The 16,067-nt window shown below is 35.1% G+C and overlaps 1 protein-coding gene and 1 long non-coding RNA gene across 3 annotated transcripts; one reads left to right on the forward strand and one right to left on the reverse strand.

Annotated features, from left to right (window-relative positions):
* Positions 1–9,721: 9,721 nt before the first annotated feature.
* On the reverse strand, positions 9,722–10,128 carry LOC109153598. Its single transcript, XR_002049545.1, has 3 exons — positions 10,067–10,128; positions 9,837–9,989; positions 9,722–9,769 (listed from the first exon to the last, which is right to left on the reverse strand). It is a non-coding gene; the product is annotated as an uncharacterized LOC109153598 (long non-coding RNA).
* Positions 10,129–10,820: 692 nt separating this feature from the next.
* Positions 10,821–15,809, forward strand: LOC109153561. 2 transcript variants are annotated; one of them, XM_019301417.1, is made up of 12 exons: positions 10,821–11,042; positions 11,081–11,106; positions 11,948–12,897; positions 12,985–13,191; positions 13,263–13,520; positions 13,604–14,014; positions 14,400–14,707; positions 14,788–14,961; positions 15,057–15,161; positions 15,249–15,312; positions 15,394–15,492; positions 15,583–15,809. In XM_019301417.1, the coding sequence occupies exons 3-12, from the start codon at positions 11,950–11,952 to the stop codon at positions 15,667–15,669; spliced, it is 2,661 nt and encodes an 886-aa protein (XP_019156962.1). In that variant the 5' UTR covers positions 10,821–11,042; positions 11,081–11,106; positions 11,948–11,949; the 3' UTR covers positions 15,670–15,809. The 2 variants fall into 2 exon arrangements, with proteins under 2 accessions (XP_019156962.1, XP_019156961.1); XM_019301416.1 differs by having other exon boundaries at positions 10,821–11,106.
* Positions 15,810–16,067: the final 258 nt, after the last annotated feature.

Below are 16,067 nucleotides of genomic sequence, written 5' to 3' on the forward strand. Positions count from 1 at the left end.
GGTGAATGAGATATTGATTCTCAAAGTAAACCAGTTTTAGTTGGAAAATGAAGGGAAAAAGTGAGCTTTTGTCCCACATTGGTTTGGGAAGAGGATTTGCCCCACTATTTATACAAGAGCTCATTTTAAGCTCATTGAATTGTATAATATAGAGGCTTTCTCTCACGCGCGGGAGAGAGTGCAAATCAAATCCCAGAATGAGATCAGAAAGGCTTGGATAAAGCCTTATCTCGTGTGCACGAATGTCGTCCGAAAATTGACCGGCCTTGCGGGCTAAGTTTCGGTGTCATTTTCCAATTCAGTCACGAAATGAAACTTGGTTCTTGGTTTCACTATTTCGTGTCACCACGAAATGAAAGGGTTCATTGTTTCGTGTCACCACGAAATGAAATAATTCTTTCGTGTGCCACCATGAAATAAAGTGAAACAATGGTTTCACTGTAAGGCCACATAATAAGAATGAAACAATGTTTCATTGTAATGCATGAAATAATGTTTCACTGTGGGCCACCACGAATGAATGAAACAATGTAATGCATGAAACAAGGTTGCTGTTACAAGAGTTGTAGGGATGCCCCTAAATGCCATAATAAAGGCTATTCACTCCTCAATCCCTATATAAGAAGGGGTAGAGTGCAGCAGAATTTTTCTAAGGAAAAAGTAACAACAACACACAAGAAAAATATTTTTCCAAGCCTCAAAATACTTCTGCTTCTACTCCATTCTTGAAGCTGTGCTTTTGCCCGTGCTCTTTTGGGTGCTCAAACGTCGAACCGTTGTACGTTTTATCCTGGGAAGCCTAGGCCACAACGCTCCTAGCACTTTTGAGAGGTGGCAAATAAGGTTTTAAGGAAAGACAGGCACTTTGCCTAACTCGTACGAATCTTTCTTCCTTCTCCTTCTTCTTGTTTTTGGATTATGCTCTAAGCAAAAATCCGTTCTTTCTTGTTGATTTGGAACTATAATCTAAGGATTATATTTTCTTTTTGGTTGATATATATTGGTATATCTTTTTCGTAGATATACATGTATATATAACCGTTGGATCCGTTTTATATATATTTGTGTGTATATATATATTTCGGATATATATCCAATAATATTTTATATATATTTCGTGTGTATATATATAAATATTATTTTACGGATATTAAATCGATTGTGGTTCATTATCACCAACAATCTTAAAACCTTATTTATTTTGATAATGAACAAGTCGATGGATTCCAAAAGTGTTGGATCCGTGAATGTTGCCGGAGGTGCACATTCAAATGGTAGGAACGGCAACGATGTTGCACATTCCGTGATGCCGGTTGACGGCAGCAACGTTGGAAATGATATTTCCATGGGAGTTGCAAAGACACACGATGGTGCTCCGGAGAACTTTGGTTCACGATCCGGTAGACCTGTGGCTAATGGCACACAATTGGTACCTATTGTGTTGTCTAGTGGATCGGCTAAAAGCCATGAAGGATCCTATGATGGTGTAATGACTACATGGTCTAAGGACTATGGTAGTGTTACAAATGACTTCAACCGTAATCGAAGAAAACTCAAGCGGAAGCTTAGCTTTCAAGAAGATTACGAGAAGAAGGAGAAATGTCACTACGAAGCGAATCGTCATCCTGGTGAAAAGGTTGAGGACAATTTCGCTATGTTCATGACATGTGGATGGTTGGACGAGTGAGGTCACAACCGAGGTACCCCCGCTGTGCGCTTTGGACCATCCTTCGTGGAGTGGACGGTTTGAAAATGGAACAAGGCACACGGGTTGAAGGATTACTACGAGATAGGAATATGGAAATGTGTTTCCAATGTAATTTTCCTATTTATTTATTTATTAAATAAATGTTGTAGTATCCTTGTAATATTTTTATTTGAATAAAAATATAATTGTTCCATTTGTGGGTATTGAACTTTGTATATTTTAAAATTATTCTTGTGTGATATTTTAATATATAAAAGATTCAATATGGGTGCGTAGTGCATCACGGAGCATTATGTGAAAAATGCTAAAATGGCTTAACGGTCGGAACGAAATGTAACAAGCGTGTTACATGTTTGAAATCCCGTAAAGAACTTCGGTTTAGGTTCATGTAGAACGATAAGGATTTCAAGGATCAATTTGTCAAAAATTGGGATAACTATATAATCGTGAGCGTCACAACTCAAGTGTTGAATATTTTATATAATATTCTAAGAACGATTATATAAGTTTGATTCAACTAGTGGAAAATTTGGTTGATTTGTTCTTGTTAATTATGTTATAATTGACTTGATCAAAATTCCAAATTATACTAGTATGAAATATAATTTGAGACAAATTGTTGGGACATCAAATTAAGCTTGATACAACTAGTTGAAAATTTGGTTGATTTGTTCTTGTTAATTGTGTTATAATTAACTTGATCAAAATTCCAAATTATACTAGTATGAAAGTTAGATTTGATTTGTTGGATAGTGCTCTCGGAACACTAACAGAAAAAAAAAAACTCTCGAAAGGGTTAATTAGCTTATAGTGCTAATAATAGCACTTAGTGATAAGCTTGGAAATTAATCAAGCACCACATGGTACTGATTAATTAAAAGCACCTTCGTGCTTAGTGGAATTTAAAAGCACTTTTGTGCATGGGGAATTAACAGCACTTTCGTGCTTGGTGAGTTTAAAAGCATTTCCTGCTTTGTGGTTTCGTGTAGCACTTTCGTGCTACTTTGCCAAGCATGATTCGTGCTTCAATTTCGGAAGCACCGATTCGGGTTTGTGACCTTTCGGTCAAAAATTCGAATGGATTCGTACGTGCTGATTCGTTCGTAGCTACGAAATGTGTTAATGTGTAACACATGTTTATTCTTTATGAGAATAAAAGGGATAACCAAATTAATTGTGAATTAACACGGTTACGAACGATCGATGTAGTGAACATGAAACGCCTGTTGGTGGTTTCGGCGCAAGCCTTGGTATCGTACTTGAGCGTACGACACGGTATTCACCTCAATCGAACGTTGTTGCCGAACATAAAATATCAAGACGTTGATAAGTTCGGGTCTACCTCAAAGTATGAGGGGTGAGACAATACTTTGGACAAGTAAATACCTTTTAAATAAGGTTGCCCACATGAAATTCTTATGAATTGTGGATACGTAGGAAGCTTTCCTACTAATTCCCGAAATGTGGGGGTGTCTTGCCAAAGGTGTGTATTGGTTCTTAGTACACGAGTCCTATAATTTGGGCGTACATAAGAACACGGAAAATTGAATCAAGAAATCCATTGCTCTCTAGAAGATGCATTTCTGTGAAGATTCAATAAAAGGACCTAGCACGTTGAAAGGAATTTTCGACATAGCTATGGTTGAAGGGTATGAAAGAGAACCCGAGCTCAAAGCTAAACGTAGCAAGAGAGCTAGGATTGAATAATCCTTTGGTCCAGATTTTCTGACGTACATGCTAGAATGTGACGCGCATATTCTAACTTGTTTACTAGAAAATAAATTGGATTTTCTGACATGGTTGTTAGAAAACGAGCCTCGAACATATGTAGAAGTGGTGACTTTTACAAATGGACCAACCTAAGAGAGGCTATTGAGAGTGAAGTAGATTCTATCTTAAAGAATCATACTTGGAACTGGTCGTTCTTCCTCCAGGTTGTAAAACCTCGGGTTCCTAAGTGGATCACTGGTCGGAAGATAAAATCGGTTGGTTATATTGAAGTAAAATGGCCGGGCTTGTAATTGTAGATTACATGCAAAATGAGTGCCACAATTACTTCAATATATATTCTCTTGTGATGAGAATGAAATCCATTAGGATGATACTTCCCAAGAGCTGTTTAGCGAGACTTGGAAGCTTATCGAAATGGATGTATCGCTTTCTTAATAGACATGGAACAACCCGAGGGTTCTGTGGTTCCGCGCTATGGAAAGAAAGTGTGTAATTGGTGAGATCATTGTATTGGTTGAAACAATTGCCTTAGTATTTGGCATGAAGGTTTTGATCATACAATGATGTGTCACGAGTTTAGTATAAACAAATGAGATAAATGTCTACGTAATGCGTACGATAGACGAGGTTATCTCTAATTGTCTATACACGACAAACTCAACGTGGGTAGTAACGATCACCGGATCAATTCTACCAAGAACATGTTAAATTTGAGATTTGACATGAGATCAGAGGTGTGGGTTTGGCAAATTTAATCTTCGAGGTTAAACTCGTGAGAAGACCGTAAGGTCTCGTGGTAAGCCAATCTCATAGTGTTGATTGACTCCTTGTAAAGGATGTTAATCAAGTGGCTTGGACACCGTTAGATACTAACGTACAACTAGCCAATAATCACGAGTATTGTACTTCTCACGAAGAATACATTCAGATTATTGGTAGTTTAATTGTATCAAATGGGTTGTACTAGGCCGGGTATTGCCTGTGCTGTTAACGAACTCGGTAGACATACGAGTAGCCCTAGTGTTGCGCACTAGAAGGCAATAGAAGTTATGAGATACTTAAGGTATGCTCGTGACTTTGGACTGCACAACGTGGGATATCTAGCCGTACTTGGAAAGTATAGCACGGATATCAAAGGACGCTAAGTCCATCAAAGGCTACGTCTTTACGTAGGCCAGTGCAGTCGGTTTGACGGAAATTCTCGAAATGAATTTGTGATAGCTAAGATCCGACGGGATCAAAGCTGAGAGCCTTACACTCGTGTCGCGAACGAGTAGGCCGAATGGCTATGCCGTTATTTCGAGAATGTTCCTAGTGGTAAACTCGTACCTCCAATTTGTGTGCATTGCGATAGTCAATCCAAAATTGGTTAAGTACAAAGTTAGATGTGGAATGGTAAGTCTAGACTTATAAGTCGTTGACATAATACCATTAAACAATTTCTCACAACAAGGGTTATCTCTATTGACTACGTGATGTCAAAAGATAACGTAGCGGCCGCTAACTCGCTAACCCGAGGGTAAGCAAATGGTTGTGGAGAAGTTGGAACGAGGAATGGGTCTAAAGCCTTTGGACTAAAAGTTCTATAGTGGATACCCAACCTAGCTGGCACCTAGGTTCAATGGGACAACTAAATTATGGAACGGAGCGTGTCACTGTGGGGGTCTCGGACTCCCTACCACTCCTCGTTAGAACAGTGACTCCCGCCCAAGATTAGCATGTTGATGCTTTAATGATTCGAATGTCGGTTGACATGTGTGAGTAGGCGGGATACTCGGAAAAGAATCACCTATGTGAGAGAGAAGTGAGGGTCGCTTCAAAGGAGAATTGATGGGCACAATTCTTCACAAACTCTTGCAGAACCAGGACGGTGACCCACGACCAAAATGGGCACACTCATGAGAACAGAGCATGGTTGGGAGGTTCTTGTGTGAGATATGTCATCGTCTACACAAACGGCAGTCGGTTCAATGACATCGCGTTCTACCGTACAACCAGTAGAGTAAACATATCTTTACAAGGGAAGGTTCAAAGGGTATAGTGATCCCTACCTATCCTATGCAGGGATCGACCGTTGAACACAGTTGTTTCCGATTTCAAAATACCCTGAAAATCAATTTTTCATTCATGTGGGGGATTGTTGGAAAAAATGGCTTAAAATGGCATAAGATGGCATATTAAGTGGCTATTTTGTGGTACAATTATAAGTGGGGTCCACTTCCGCTTTGGGTCGGGTCAAAGTGGATTCGGGTTCTTCGTAGTGAGACGAAGAGATTGATATATTGTACGCTCAAAACGGATAATGGGTGAATGAGATATTGATTCTCAAAGTAAACCCGTTTGAGTTGGAAAATGAAGGGAAAAAGTGAGCTTTTGTCCCACATTGGTTTGGGAAGAGGATTTGCCCCACTATTTATACAAGAGCTCATTTTAAGCTCATTGAATTGTATAACATAGAGGCTTTCTTTCACGCGCGGGAGAGAGTGCAAATCAAATCCCAGAATGAGATCAAAAAGGCTGGGATAAAGCTTAATCTCGTGTGCACGAATGTCGTCTGAAAATTGACCGGTCGGTGTCATTTTCCAATTCAGTCACAAAATGAAACTTGGTTCTTGGTTTCACTATTTCGTGTCACCACGAAATGAAAGGGTTCATTGTTTCGTGTCACCACGAAATGAAATAATTCTTTCGTGTGCCACCATGAAATAAAGTGAAACAATGGTTTCACTGTAAGGCCACATAATAAGAATGAAACAATGTTTCATTGTAATGCATGAAATAATGTTTCACTGTGGGCCACCACGAATGAATGAAACAATGTAATGCATGAAACAAGGTTTCGCGTGGCTCCCTTGGCCGAAGCCGAAAGTAGTGGTTTCGAAACTACTACTTAGGCAGAAAGTTTGGCTTGAAGCTTTTGTTTGTGACTGTTGGGATTTAATTCAGCTGTTATGGAATTAATTTTTGAGTTAATTCCAATTTTAATTTGAATTAATACCCATTTAATGGTTGCTGTTACAAGAGTTGTAGGGATGCCCCTAAATGCCATAATAAAGGCTATTCACTCCTCAATCCCTATATAAGAAGGGGTAGAGTGCAGCAGAATTTTTCTAAGGAAAAAGTAACAACAACACACAAGAAAGATATTTTTCCAAGCCTCAAAATACTTCTGCTTCTACTCCATTCTTGAAGCTGTGCTTTTGCCCGTGCTCTTGTTCGCCGGGTTCGTTCGTTTGGGTGCTCAAACGTCGAACCGTTGTACGTTTTATCCTGGGAAGCCTAGGCCACAACGCTCCTAGCACTTTTGGGAGGTGGCAAATAAGGTTTTAAGGAAAGACAGGCACTTTGCCTAACTCGTACGAATCTTTCTTCCTTCTCCTTCTTCTTGTTTTTGGATTATGCTCTAAGCAAAAATCCGTTCTTTCTTGTTGATTTGGAACTATAATCTAAGGATTATATTTTCTTTTTGGTTGATATATATTGATATATCTTTTTCGTAGATATACATGTATATATAACCGTTGGATCCGTTTTATATATATTTGTGTGTATATATATATTTCGGATATATATCCAATAATATTTTATATATATTTCGTGTGTATATATATAAATATTATTTTACGGATATTAAATCGATTGTGGTTCATTATCACCAACACAACATATATAAATCTAAACTAAATATGAAATATTTCATGACATGAAAGAAAAAATAAAACATGCAATGCTAAGCCCAATAAACATTTAATTATCTATCCATATAACCCAGTTACGTTGCATTTCAGCCCAATACCCGAGCCCATTAACCCAATTATAAAACCTGATTACCAAACCCTAATCCATATTTTTTGAGATTGCGCTTCCGTCTACTTTGTTCCATTCGTCATTCTCTCTAAAATGTTCACTGACTTACGCGAACCTTCTCTGTTTCCGGCTTCTTGACACACTCGATTTTAAATCATTGCACGTCCAAGTAATCCACTGCTAAAAAACTTTTCAGATAATCTAACCGTAGCTTTTGGCCGTTGTGGAATTGCTTTCTTCCCCAAATGCCGATCTGAAAAATCGGGTGACCGGAGCAGATCTAAAACAAACTAATAAATACAGTATCATCTTCAGGTAAAACTTATTGTTTAAAACGAAATTAAGAAATACATCATATTTTCTAATTACTTAATACCAGTTCAATAATTATTTGTTTAAACTTACTCGTCTCTCCAATATTATTGTTCATGCAACTGATTTAAATTTTAAAAAAAAACTTTTTTTCAATTTAGTAACTGATTACTTTAAAAAAAAAAAAAAAATTCCCTCTCAAAACTATATTAGAATGAACAATTAAATTGTTGTTGATCAACAAAATTGTAAGAATAAAAAAACAGGTTAATCTTATTTTTTAAAATCGGATACTCTAATTTTTTTTTCAGTAAACAATAAATTAATTTATATAATAAAATGTTAACTTAAAAATACTGGAATGTATTACCTGCTTCATCATTAAATAACAATAATTGTAGATTAACATGTATTGAAAATAGATAAGTATGCTGCATTATATACCTTAAAATGATGCAATTTCATTTAATTGGTAGTTAATACCTTAAAATGGTGCAATTTCATTTAGGCGGGAAATTGATTGGCAAAAAACATTTTGCTATTATATAGAGTAAGATAAGATTATTATTATTATTATTATTGTTATTATTATTATTATTATTATTATTATTATTATTATTATTATTATTATTATTATTATATGGTTAGTTAATAATTATGCATTTGGTTTTTCAAAAATGCCCCTAAGTTTTTGAGGGGAAATTTTTGTGCCAACCATTTTGCTTTAATATATATAGAGATAGAGATAGAGATAGAGATTTATTTTTGGGGGCAAAACGGCCAATTTAAGTTTTTTTAAAAAGGGGAAAATTCATCTGTGAGATGCGAGAAAGCTATTAAAGGCAATTTGCATATGCATTCTGAAATCTGGAAGATGGAATAGCAATACGCACAACACAAAGAAGAAGGAAGCGAAGAAAGAAGAGAAATAGGAAGAGAAGAAAGAAGACGCACAAACCATTCTCCATCTACTCGTCCTAGGTATGGCTAATTCGTATTCCTCTTGTTCTTCTAATGATGGAAGTGAGTACTATGAATTTGGAGAAATGTTTCCAATTATCCATTGTAGATGTGGTGAGCAACTGCAAATTCGAACTTCATGGACAAATGAAAATCTAGGTCGTAGATTTTGGGAAAGCTCCGGTGGCATTGTAAGTTAATTTTTTAAAGGTTTTTTTTTTTTGTTTTTGTTTTTTTGTTTTTTTGTTTTTTTTGTTTTTTTTTTTTTTGTACGGGCTATTTGAAGCTAATTTATGAAATATTGTTTGAATTAATCCAAAGAAATTAAAGGTGGGATGTGGATTTATTGATTTGTATGATCCTCCAATGTGCTATCGTTCAAAGCGAATAATTTTGGAATTCCTAAAACGCATCAACCGACAAGATGAAGAAATACGAAAATTAAATATGAAGCTTAATAAAGGTGATAAAGATGATGGCAAAGTGTTTAAGTGGATGAACAAGGTTGTAGTAGTGTTGATTGTAATATATGTAGTGTTTGTTGGTTGTAGGTTTTGGTAATGATTGATCCAAATTATGGTCTGTATGTGTAATGTATGAAGTTAGGTATCTTTTGGTAATGTAGCTTTTGGTAATGTATGAATTGTGGTATCTGTTGGTAATGTATGAATTATGATATCTTTTGATAATGTATGTTTTGGTATCTTTTAAGACATAAATGGTCAGTGTACACAATTAGTAAGCAAGAGTACAGATTTCATTAACCAAGCCTGCACTATAATTCCCAAAAAGTGAGTGTTGGTAATGTACAAAATTCATTAACCAAAACTAGATAGACAATTCTACAAACTAACTTCATGTTTCAAAGCATTGACCAACATTACTTAAACTGTTTACATACATGCATTTACCATTACAATACAACAAATTCAATTTAAAGTTTCCAAAATAGAAACAATCAAAAGTTAATTTGCAGTCATACAATGTCTATTGGGTCACCCTTGTTGCCAAAGAATTTGGAATTCATGATTGTCTTGCTTCTTGTATAATATGACTTTTTCCGGTTAGATTGCCTCATAGTAATTTTGGTTCCCCTCTTACTGTTGTTGCTATCCTAATCCAGTGTGGTCATCCTCTTACTGCTGTTGTTGCCCTAATCCAGTTTGGTCATCCTATTGCTGGTGCTGTCCTGAAGGCAACTGGAATGGGGATTTGTTTGGTGGCATAAATGACCCTCTTCTTTGGCTTCAACTAAAAAAAAAAAAAAAAAAAAATACTCCCCATTAATATTCTAATGCAACACTATATCAAATTATACATTTTTATTTGGATTAGATGGACACTTCCTTGAATTATGTCCAACTTGCCTACATAGAGAACAATGTAGTTGAATATGCTTTATGGATTTTGAAATTTCATCTTAACTCAATTCACCAACTGATTTTTTTCTTAGCTTCTTTGGCCACCCAACCTGCATAGCATCAAAACTTAAATCAAAGTTCATAGATTACACATACAAAGGATAATGAGTAGGCAATTATTAATTACCTTGGTAGAATACAAAGGTGGCAATTGGGGGGGGGGGGGGGGGTGGTTCTGTCACACATAAGCCACTGCCCTGGGTTTGATACATCCACTATATATCTTCAAACAAGTTTCTTTTCAGTAACATGGATGGACAAAGTCAAACACTGCACCTTTCCCATATTTTTTCCAAATAGCACATATTGCATGCTTGCATGGAATTCCAGATAGCTCCCACTTTCTACAAGAAAATGTTTTTTTTCTTTCCAAGTCAACCTCTTGATGATCCCCATATAATTGTCTAACCAAACTTGAAGAAATCATATTGTGTTACCAAGTAACATGTTACATCTTTCTCAATTCGCTTCAACTTTGTTACAATGGTAGGACATATCAAAGCCTTCCATTCTGCTGCTTTCTGTCTTGCTCAAAGAATTTACCTATCAATATAAAAATATAGCGGAATCAACTTACTTTGTATAAAAATGATCAAAATGCCTTTGTATTTAACGATTTCAACAATTTTGTTGAAGGAGAATAAAAAATGACCATGCCACAATAATATTAGGACCAAATGTAGATATTTTGATAAAAAAGACTAAAAATGAACTGTCGCTTATAAATCTAGGATAAAAAATAAAATTAACTCAAAAAAAATTATAAATATTTTCCTCTACCCTTTCTTCTGGTTTTGGAAGAAAGGGTCGCAAAAATATTAATTAAAAAAAAATTAAAAGAAAGAACTTTGCGCTACCGCTTAGTTAAGGAGTCGCGGAAAGTCGAGTAAAAACACATCTAACCCCCTAGGCCCTAGCGTAAAACCGATCTCTCGCTTATATACTCCGCCGTCGCCGTCGCTTACATACTTTCCGCCCTACAGCTACCACACAGATCTGTCGCCGTCCGTTTGTCTCCGTCGTCAGACATCACCACCGTCTCCGTCGCCAGACATCACCACCGTCTCCGTCGCTTCCTCTGATCTGTCTGCGCCTTCAGATCTGTCTCCGTCGCCTTCCCCGTACGTCGCTGCGCCTTCAGATCTGTCTCTCTCTTTCTCTCTTAAGGTATTCCATTCCTCTACTTCTGTAATCTGTATGTTGAATTCCCGTTTTTGTGCATGAATCGCTTCCTCTGATCTGTCTTCGCCTTCCCGTTATGTTGTTTACCTCAATCAGTTGCATCATAATCTGCGTTTTTATTTTTTTGTTTTTATTTTTTTTATTTTTTTTTATTTTTTTAATGGAAGCATGAAAGATAGCCTAAGTTATGTTGATTACCTCAAAGTCTTCAAATTATTCATAGCCATTTGCAATTGACTAGAAACCGTACTTACATTTTGAGCCCAAAATTAAAGCCTTTACCATCCATTGTTCATATATCTGATCTATTTAGAATACAAAGTTCAGTTTTGTATCTGATTGGTGTGCCTAAATTATATTCAACCTGTCAGAATCCAGCCTTTAATTTAGATCAAACTTTGAAAACATTTGGCTTCTGGAAGATGTGAGAATATCTATCATGGATCTAGCTTCTTGGCAGAGGGAATTATATTTTCATCCTTTAATTTAATTAATACCTTAGCTTGTTTAAGGGATGGTAATTTATTACCAGTCTTAAGTCTTAATTTTAATTTCCTCTAACTTGCTAAGATCGATCTTTAATTTTGTTCACATAAAGTTAAAGGCTTCTCAATCAAGACCAACTGAATTTTGATTTTTCGAAATGACATATATATATATATATATATATATATATATATATATATATGCAAGTATCAAGTGTACGGATTAGGTTCTTTGATTATGAATTAAGTACTTTGATTTCAATTTAAATGACCTAATATCGTTTCTAAATGCGTCCAACATATCTCCACAGTACTTAGATTAGCATTTTATCAATTAACAGATATGGATCGAAGTTGGATGTATGAGAAACGCACTACACTTAAATATATGCAAGGGGTTCAAGAGTTTATACAATATGCTGAAAAAAATAAAAGTAAAAAGACCGAAGAATTTATAGTCTGCCCGTGTTGTGATTGTAAAAATTTGAGAGGATTTCGTAGTTCTGAGCAAGTGAAGAGTCATTTGATACGCCGTGGTTTTAAGAAAGGGTATAGTCGATGGGTATGGCATGGTGAAAACTTATATCCTAGTATAAGTGCTACTAAGAATGAAGATCATGTAAACAGTGAATCTCATGCAGAAAGTGACAGTCATGCAAATAGTCAAACTAATGCAAATAATGAAGAGAATGATGAAACTCGTGCTAGCAATGATGAGAATGATGAAGATAATGACCGAATGGATGAAATGATGCATGATGTGCAGGGAGATTTTAGTGAAATGCCTCCGGAATTTAAAAGATTGTTTGACAATGTTGAAAAACCTTTGTTCTCTGGATGTACTAACTTTACTGAGTTAACTGCTGCGCTTAAATTGTATAATTTAAAAGCAAAGAATGGATGGAGCGATAAGAGTTTCACTGGATTATTAGAATTACAAAAAGACATGGTTGCTAGTGATAATGAACTTTCTAATTCAATCTACAAAGCAAAGACAACAATGTCTGATCAGTCTGCATCTACCTTTGCTTCAGACCCTACATCTGTGTCTGCGCCTAAAAGAAGAGGCCCCAACACTAGAGGCCCCAACAATTGCAAAAATTTGAAGAAGAAGAAGAAGACAGAAGATGTTTCAATTGAATTTGATGAGTACAATAGGCCAATCGGACCATATTCGAAACAATTTGTGTCTTATATTGGGATTTCGGTTCGTTCAAAAGTTGATATCAACATCAACAATTGGCATAGTGTAGATCAATGCATTAAGGATACGATTTGGAAAGATGTTAAGGTATTGAATAACTTTATATAAATTGTCAATTATTGATATAAGTAATAATTATCTATACTCATTGCATATGTGTATGTTGTTATTTAGAAAGAGTTTGCTATTCAAGATGATTCAAAGAAGAATGTGGTGTTGAAAATTGCATCATCGAGGTGGAAAGATTTCAAAAGTAGATTGCTACGTGAATATGTTGTCAATAAGCACCCAAATTATGAATCACCCGTACAGGTTTATGACTACTTGACTGAAGAGCAATGGGCAAGATTTGTTGCAGACCGGGAAAGCGAGCAGTTTAAGGTATATTTAGCTCATTTAATTATAAGTAGTTCAAGTGTTTTATTTATATTAACATATCGATGAAATTATAGGAAATACGTCAGAAGGCGAGGGAACGATGTGCATTAAATGAGCATCCACACTTCTTAGGTTCTGCTGGATATGCGGGTAAACGGCTAGAGTGGATGATATCAGACCCTCTATCTTCACAACCTTCGTGTGCATCTATTAGCTCGTCCTTGGTGTTTGAGGATCGTAGTTTTGATTGGGTACGAGCAAGAGTCAAAAAATCAAAAGATGGAAGTTATTACATTCCGAATGAAAAAACACAGGAAGTGTTTCATAAGATTGTAAGTACTATTTTTAAAAAAATGTCATAATAATACATAATATTCATATATTAATACTTGACTTATCTTATTTGTTGGAACAGGTAGACAAATGTGAAGAAGTTAGTAAAGGGTCATTTCAACCGAAAAGACATCATGATATATTGTCAGCAGCTCTTGGTAAGGAAGATTATTCGGGTTCTGTAAGAGGAGTTGGTAAATACTCCACCATACGGGATGTGTTTGGTAAACCAGAGCGAAAACAGGTTATTACGGTTGATGATGTCAAAAAATTGATGGAGAAATGCAAGCAAGATACAGTGTTAGATGTGCAATCCAAGATCGATATCCTCAACCAGCAACTCAATATTTTGATGAGGAACATGTCGACGACACATCCACTTCCACAAGATGCTTCGGTTGGAACTCCTCAAAGTGTCCATGTGCCTTTTGATCTATCTCCTATCCATAGCAGTTGTCATTCAATTGATGCATATCCAGTTACCACAATTAAGGTAATATTAGAAGTTTTTCAATAATCAAAATATCATTTTCTTTTCGTCTTGCAATATGCCCTGGGTGATACACCAATTGTTGTTACAAATGGTGTGGTTCACCCGACTATAAATGAGACTGTGGTTCATCATTAGCCGTTGTTACCTAATTGTGTCAAAATTTTGGATGGTGAGGTAGTTGGTTGTGCAGAGGAATTTTAACTCCCCGTGCCAACTCAGTATTATGCCATCTCCATTGTGGGAGAAATCGTGGCAAGTTTTGCACAATAGCCTATGCATTTAGTTATTTTAGATGATGTATGCATTTTTATATTTATTTATTAAGTTAGTTTTTGTTGTTTATATTTTAAATAATGTTAGTATAACTGTACTTTTATATTTGTAGGAAAATGTCAAAATAAGTTCACCAAGACAAAATAAAAAAAATGAAAATCAAAGTGGTGAAGTATGTACTATTGGTACACGACCTCCAATTGTTGGCGATGATGTTTTACAGCATTTGGGGGACAATTGCAAGCAGTTAGTCAATTTGTTGATATTTTTACCTTCTGGTAAAGACTACATTGATTTGGAGATAGATCAAACAATCTTCCATCATAGAAACGTGAGTAATATTTATGTGATGATGGAGGATATACAGGATTTATTGATGATGAATTGGCTTGACGTCTCAATTATACAAGTGTTTATATTGTAAGTTTGTATTTATTCTTGTGTTCTATATACATTTATTTTTTATGTTTATTAAAGTTTCTTATTTTGTTAATTTTCAGATTTCTTAATCGATTGTGTAATGAGTCTGGAGTCACGTCAATTGGGTTTGCGTGTCCAACTCAGATTTCAGAGGATATGGTTAACTTAAATTCTGCTGCCGTTACAACATATCTCATTCATGTCATGGACCAGCACAAGAACAAACAATTCATTTTAGCACCCTATCATCAAGAGTAAGGAAAAATGGTTCTTTTACTTTATTAATATAACTTAATAACTTTATTTGAAATATTTGATATTAAACTTTTAATGTGTGTTTTTTATGTAGACACCATTGGTTACTTCTTGTGATTTGCGTATGTTCAAGAAACGTATATGTGTTTGATCCCAAGGCTTGTAATCGCACCATTGAAGTTAAACCTTGTGTGAATATGTAAGTAAAGACATTATCATTAATATAAGTATTTGAAATTTCATTATATTATTTATAAATTCTTATACATGTTTATAATTAATATAGTGCATTTCGATCTCTTCGTACAAACGGACGAGGGCCTAGGACTGGCAATTGGAAGCAATGCAAAGTATGAAAATTAAAGTTTTAAAATAATATTTCAATTTTTTATTTATTGTTTCAACAACTAAAATATATATACATTTTGTAGTGTCCGCAACAACCGGGAGGTGTTGAGTGTGGATATTATGTATTGCGATACATGTATGAGATGGTGACAAAATATTCATCAATTGACTGTTTAGATGAGGTAAGTGAAATTAAATAGAACTATGTATAAATAAATTATAATTTATTAATTAACATATTTAATAATTTGATTAATTAAATTATTTTGTAGGTATTTGAACAAAATTCGTACTCTATCAACGAAATAGATGAGATTCGAGACTTGTGGGCAAAACACTTTTTGGAAGAGTGTGTGTAACTTTTTTTTTTTTTTTTTTTTTTTTAAATATTAAATATTATCTTTTATCTTAATTAGTTAAGTATTGTACGTTATTAATTGATATAATGTCATGTTGAACAATTGTCTTGATTTTAATTTTAAATGTGTGTTGATTCTTATTATTGTGTTGACAGTAAGTATTGTGATGATATATATTGTGTTGATAGAAGGTCTGTAGCTAAAATGATCATAATTGATAAATTGCCCTTTAGGTTTGTAGAAGTAAGGGGGTTTAGAAAATGCATATTCACGGCTTGTCCTAGGTTTCGTATGCCATCACAATGGGCTGTTGCTAGAGATTGTTACAACATTTATTTGGATGAAAAGAAAAATATATCTAACTTTTTGCAATCTTCTTGTGCTAGTGTTTCTTTTAC

The sequence above is a fragment of the Ipomoea nil genome, unplaced genomic scaffold (assembly GCF_001879475.1).
Source record: "Ipomoea nil cultivar Tokyo-kokei standard unplaced genomic scaffold, Asagao_1.1 scaffold2510, whole genome shotgun sequence".
Lineage (NCBI taxonomy): Eukaryota > Viridiplantae > Streptophyta > Magnoliopsida > Solanales > Convolvulaceae > Ipomoea > Ipomoea nil.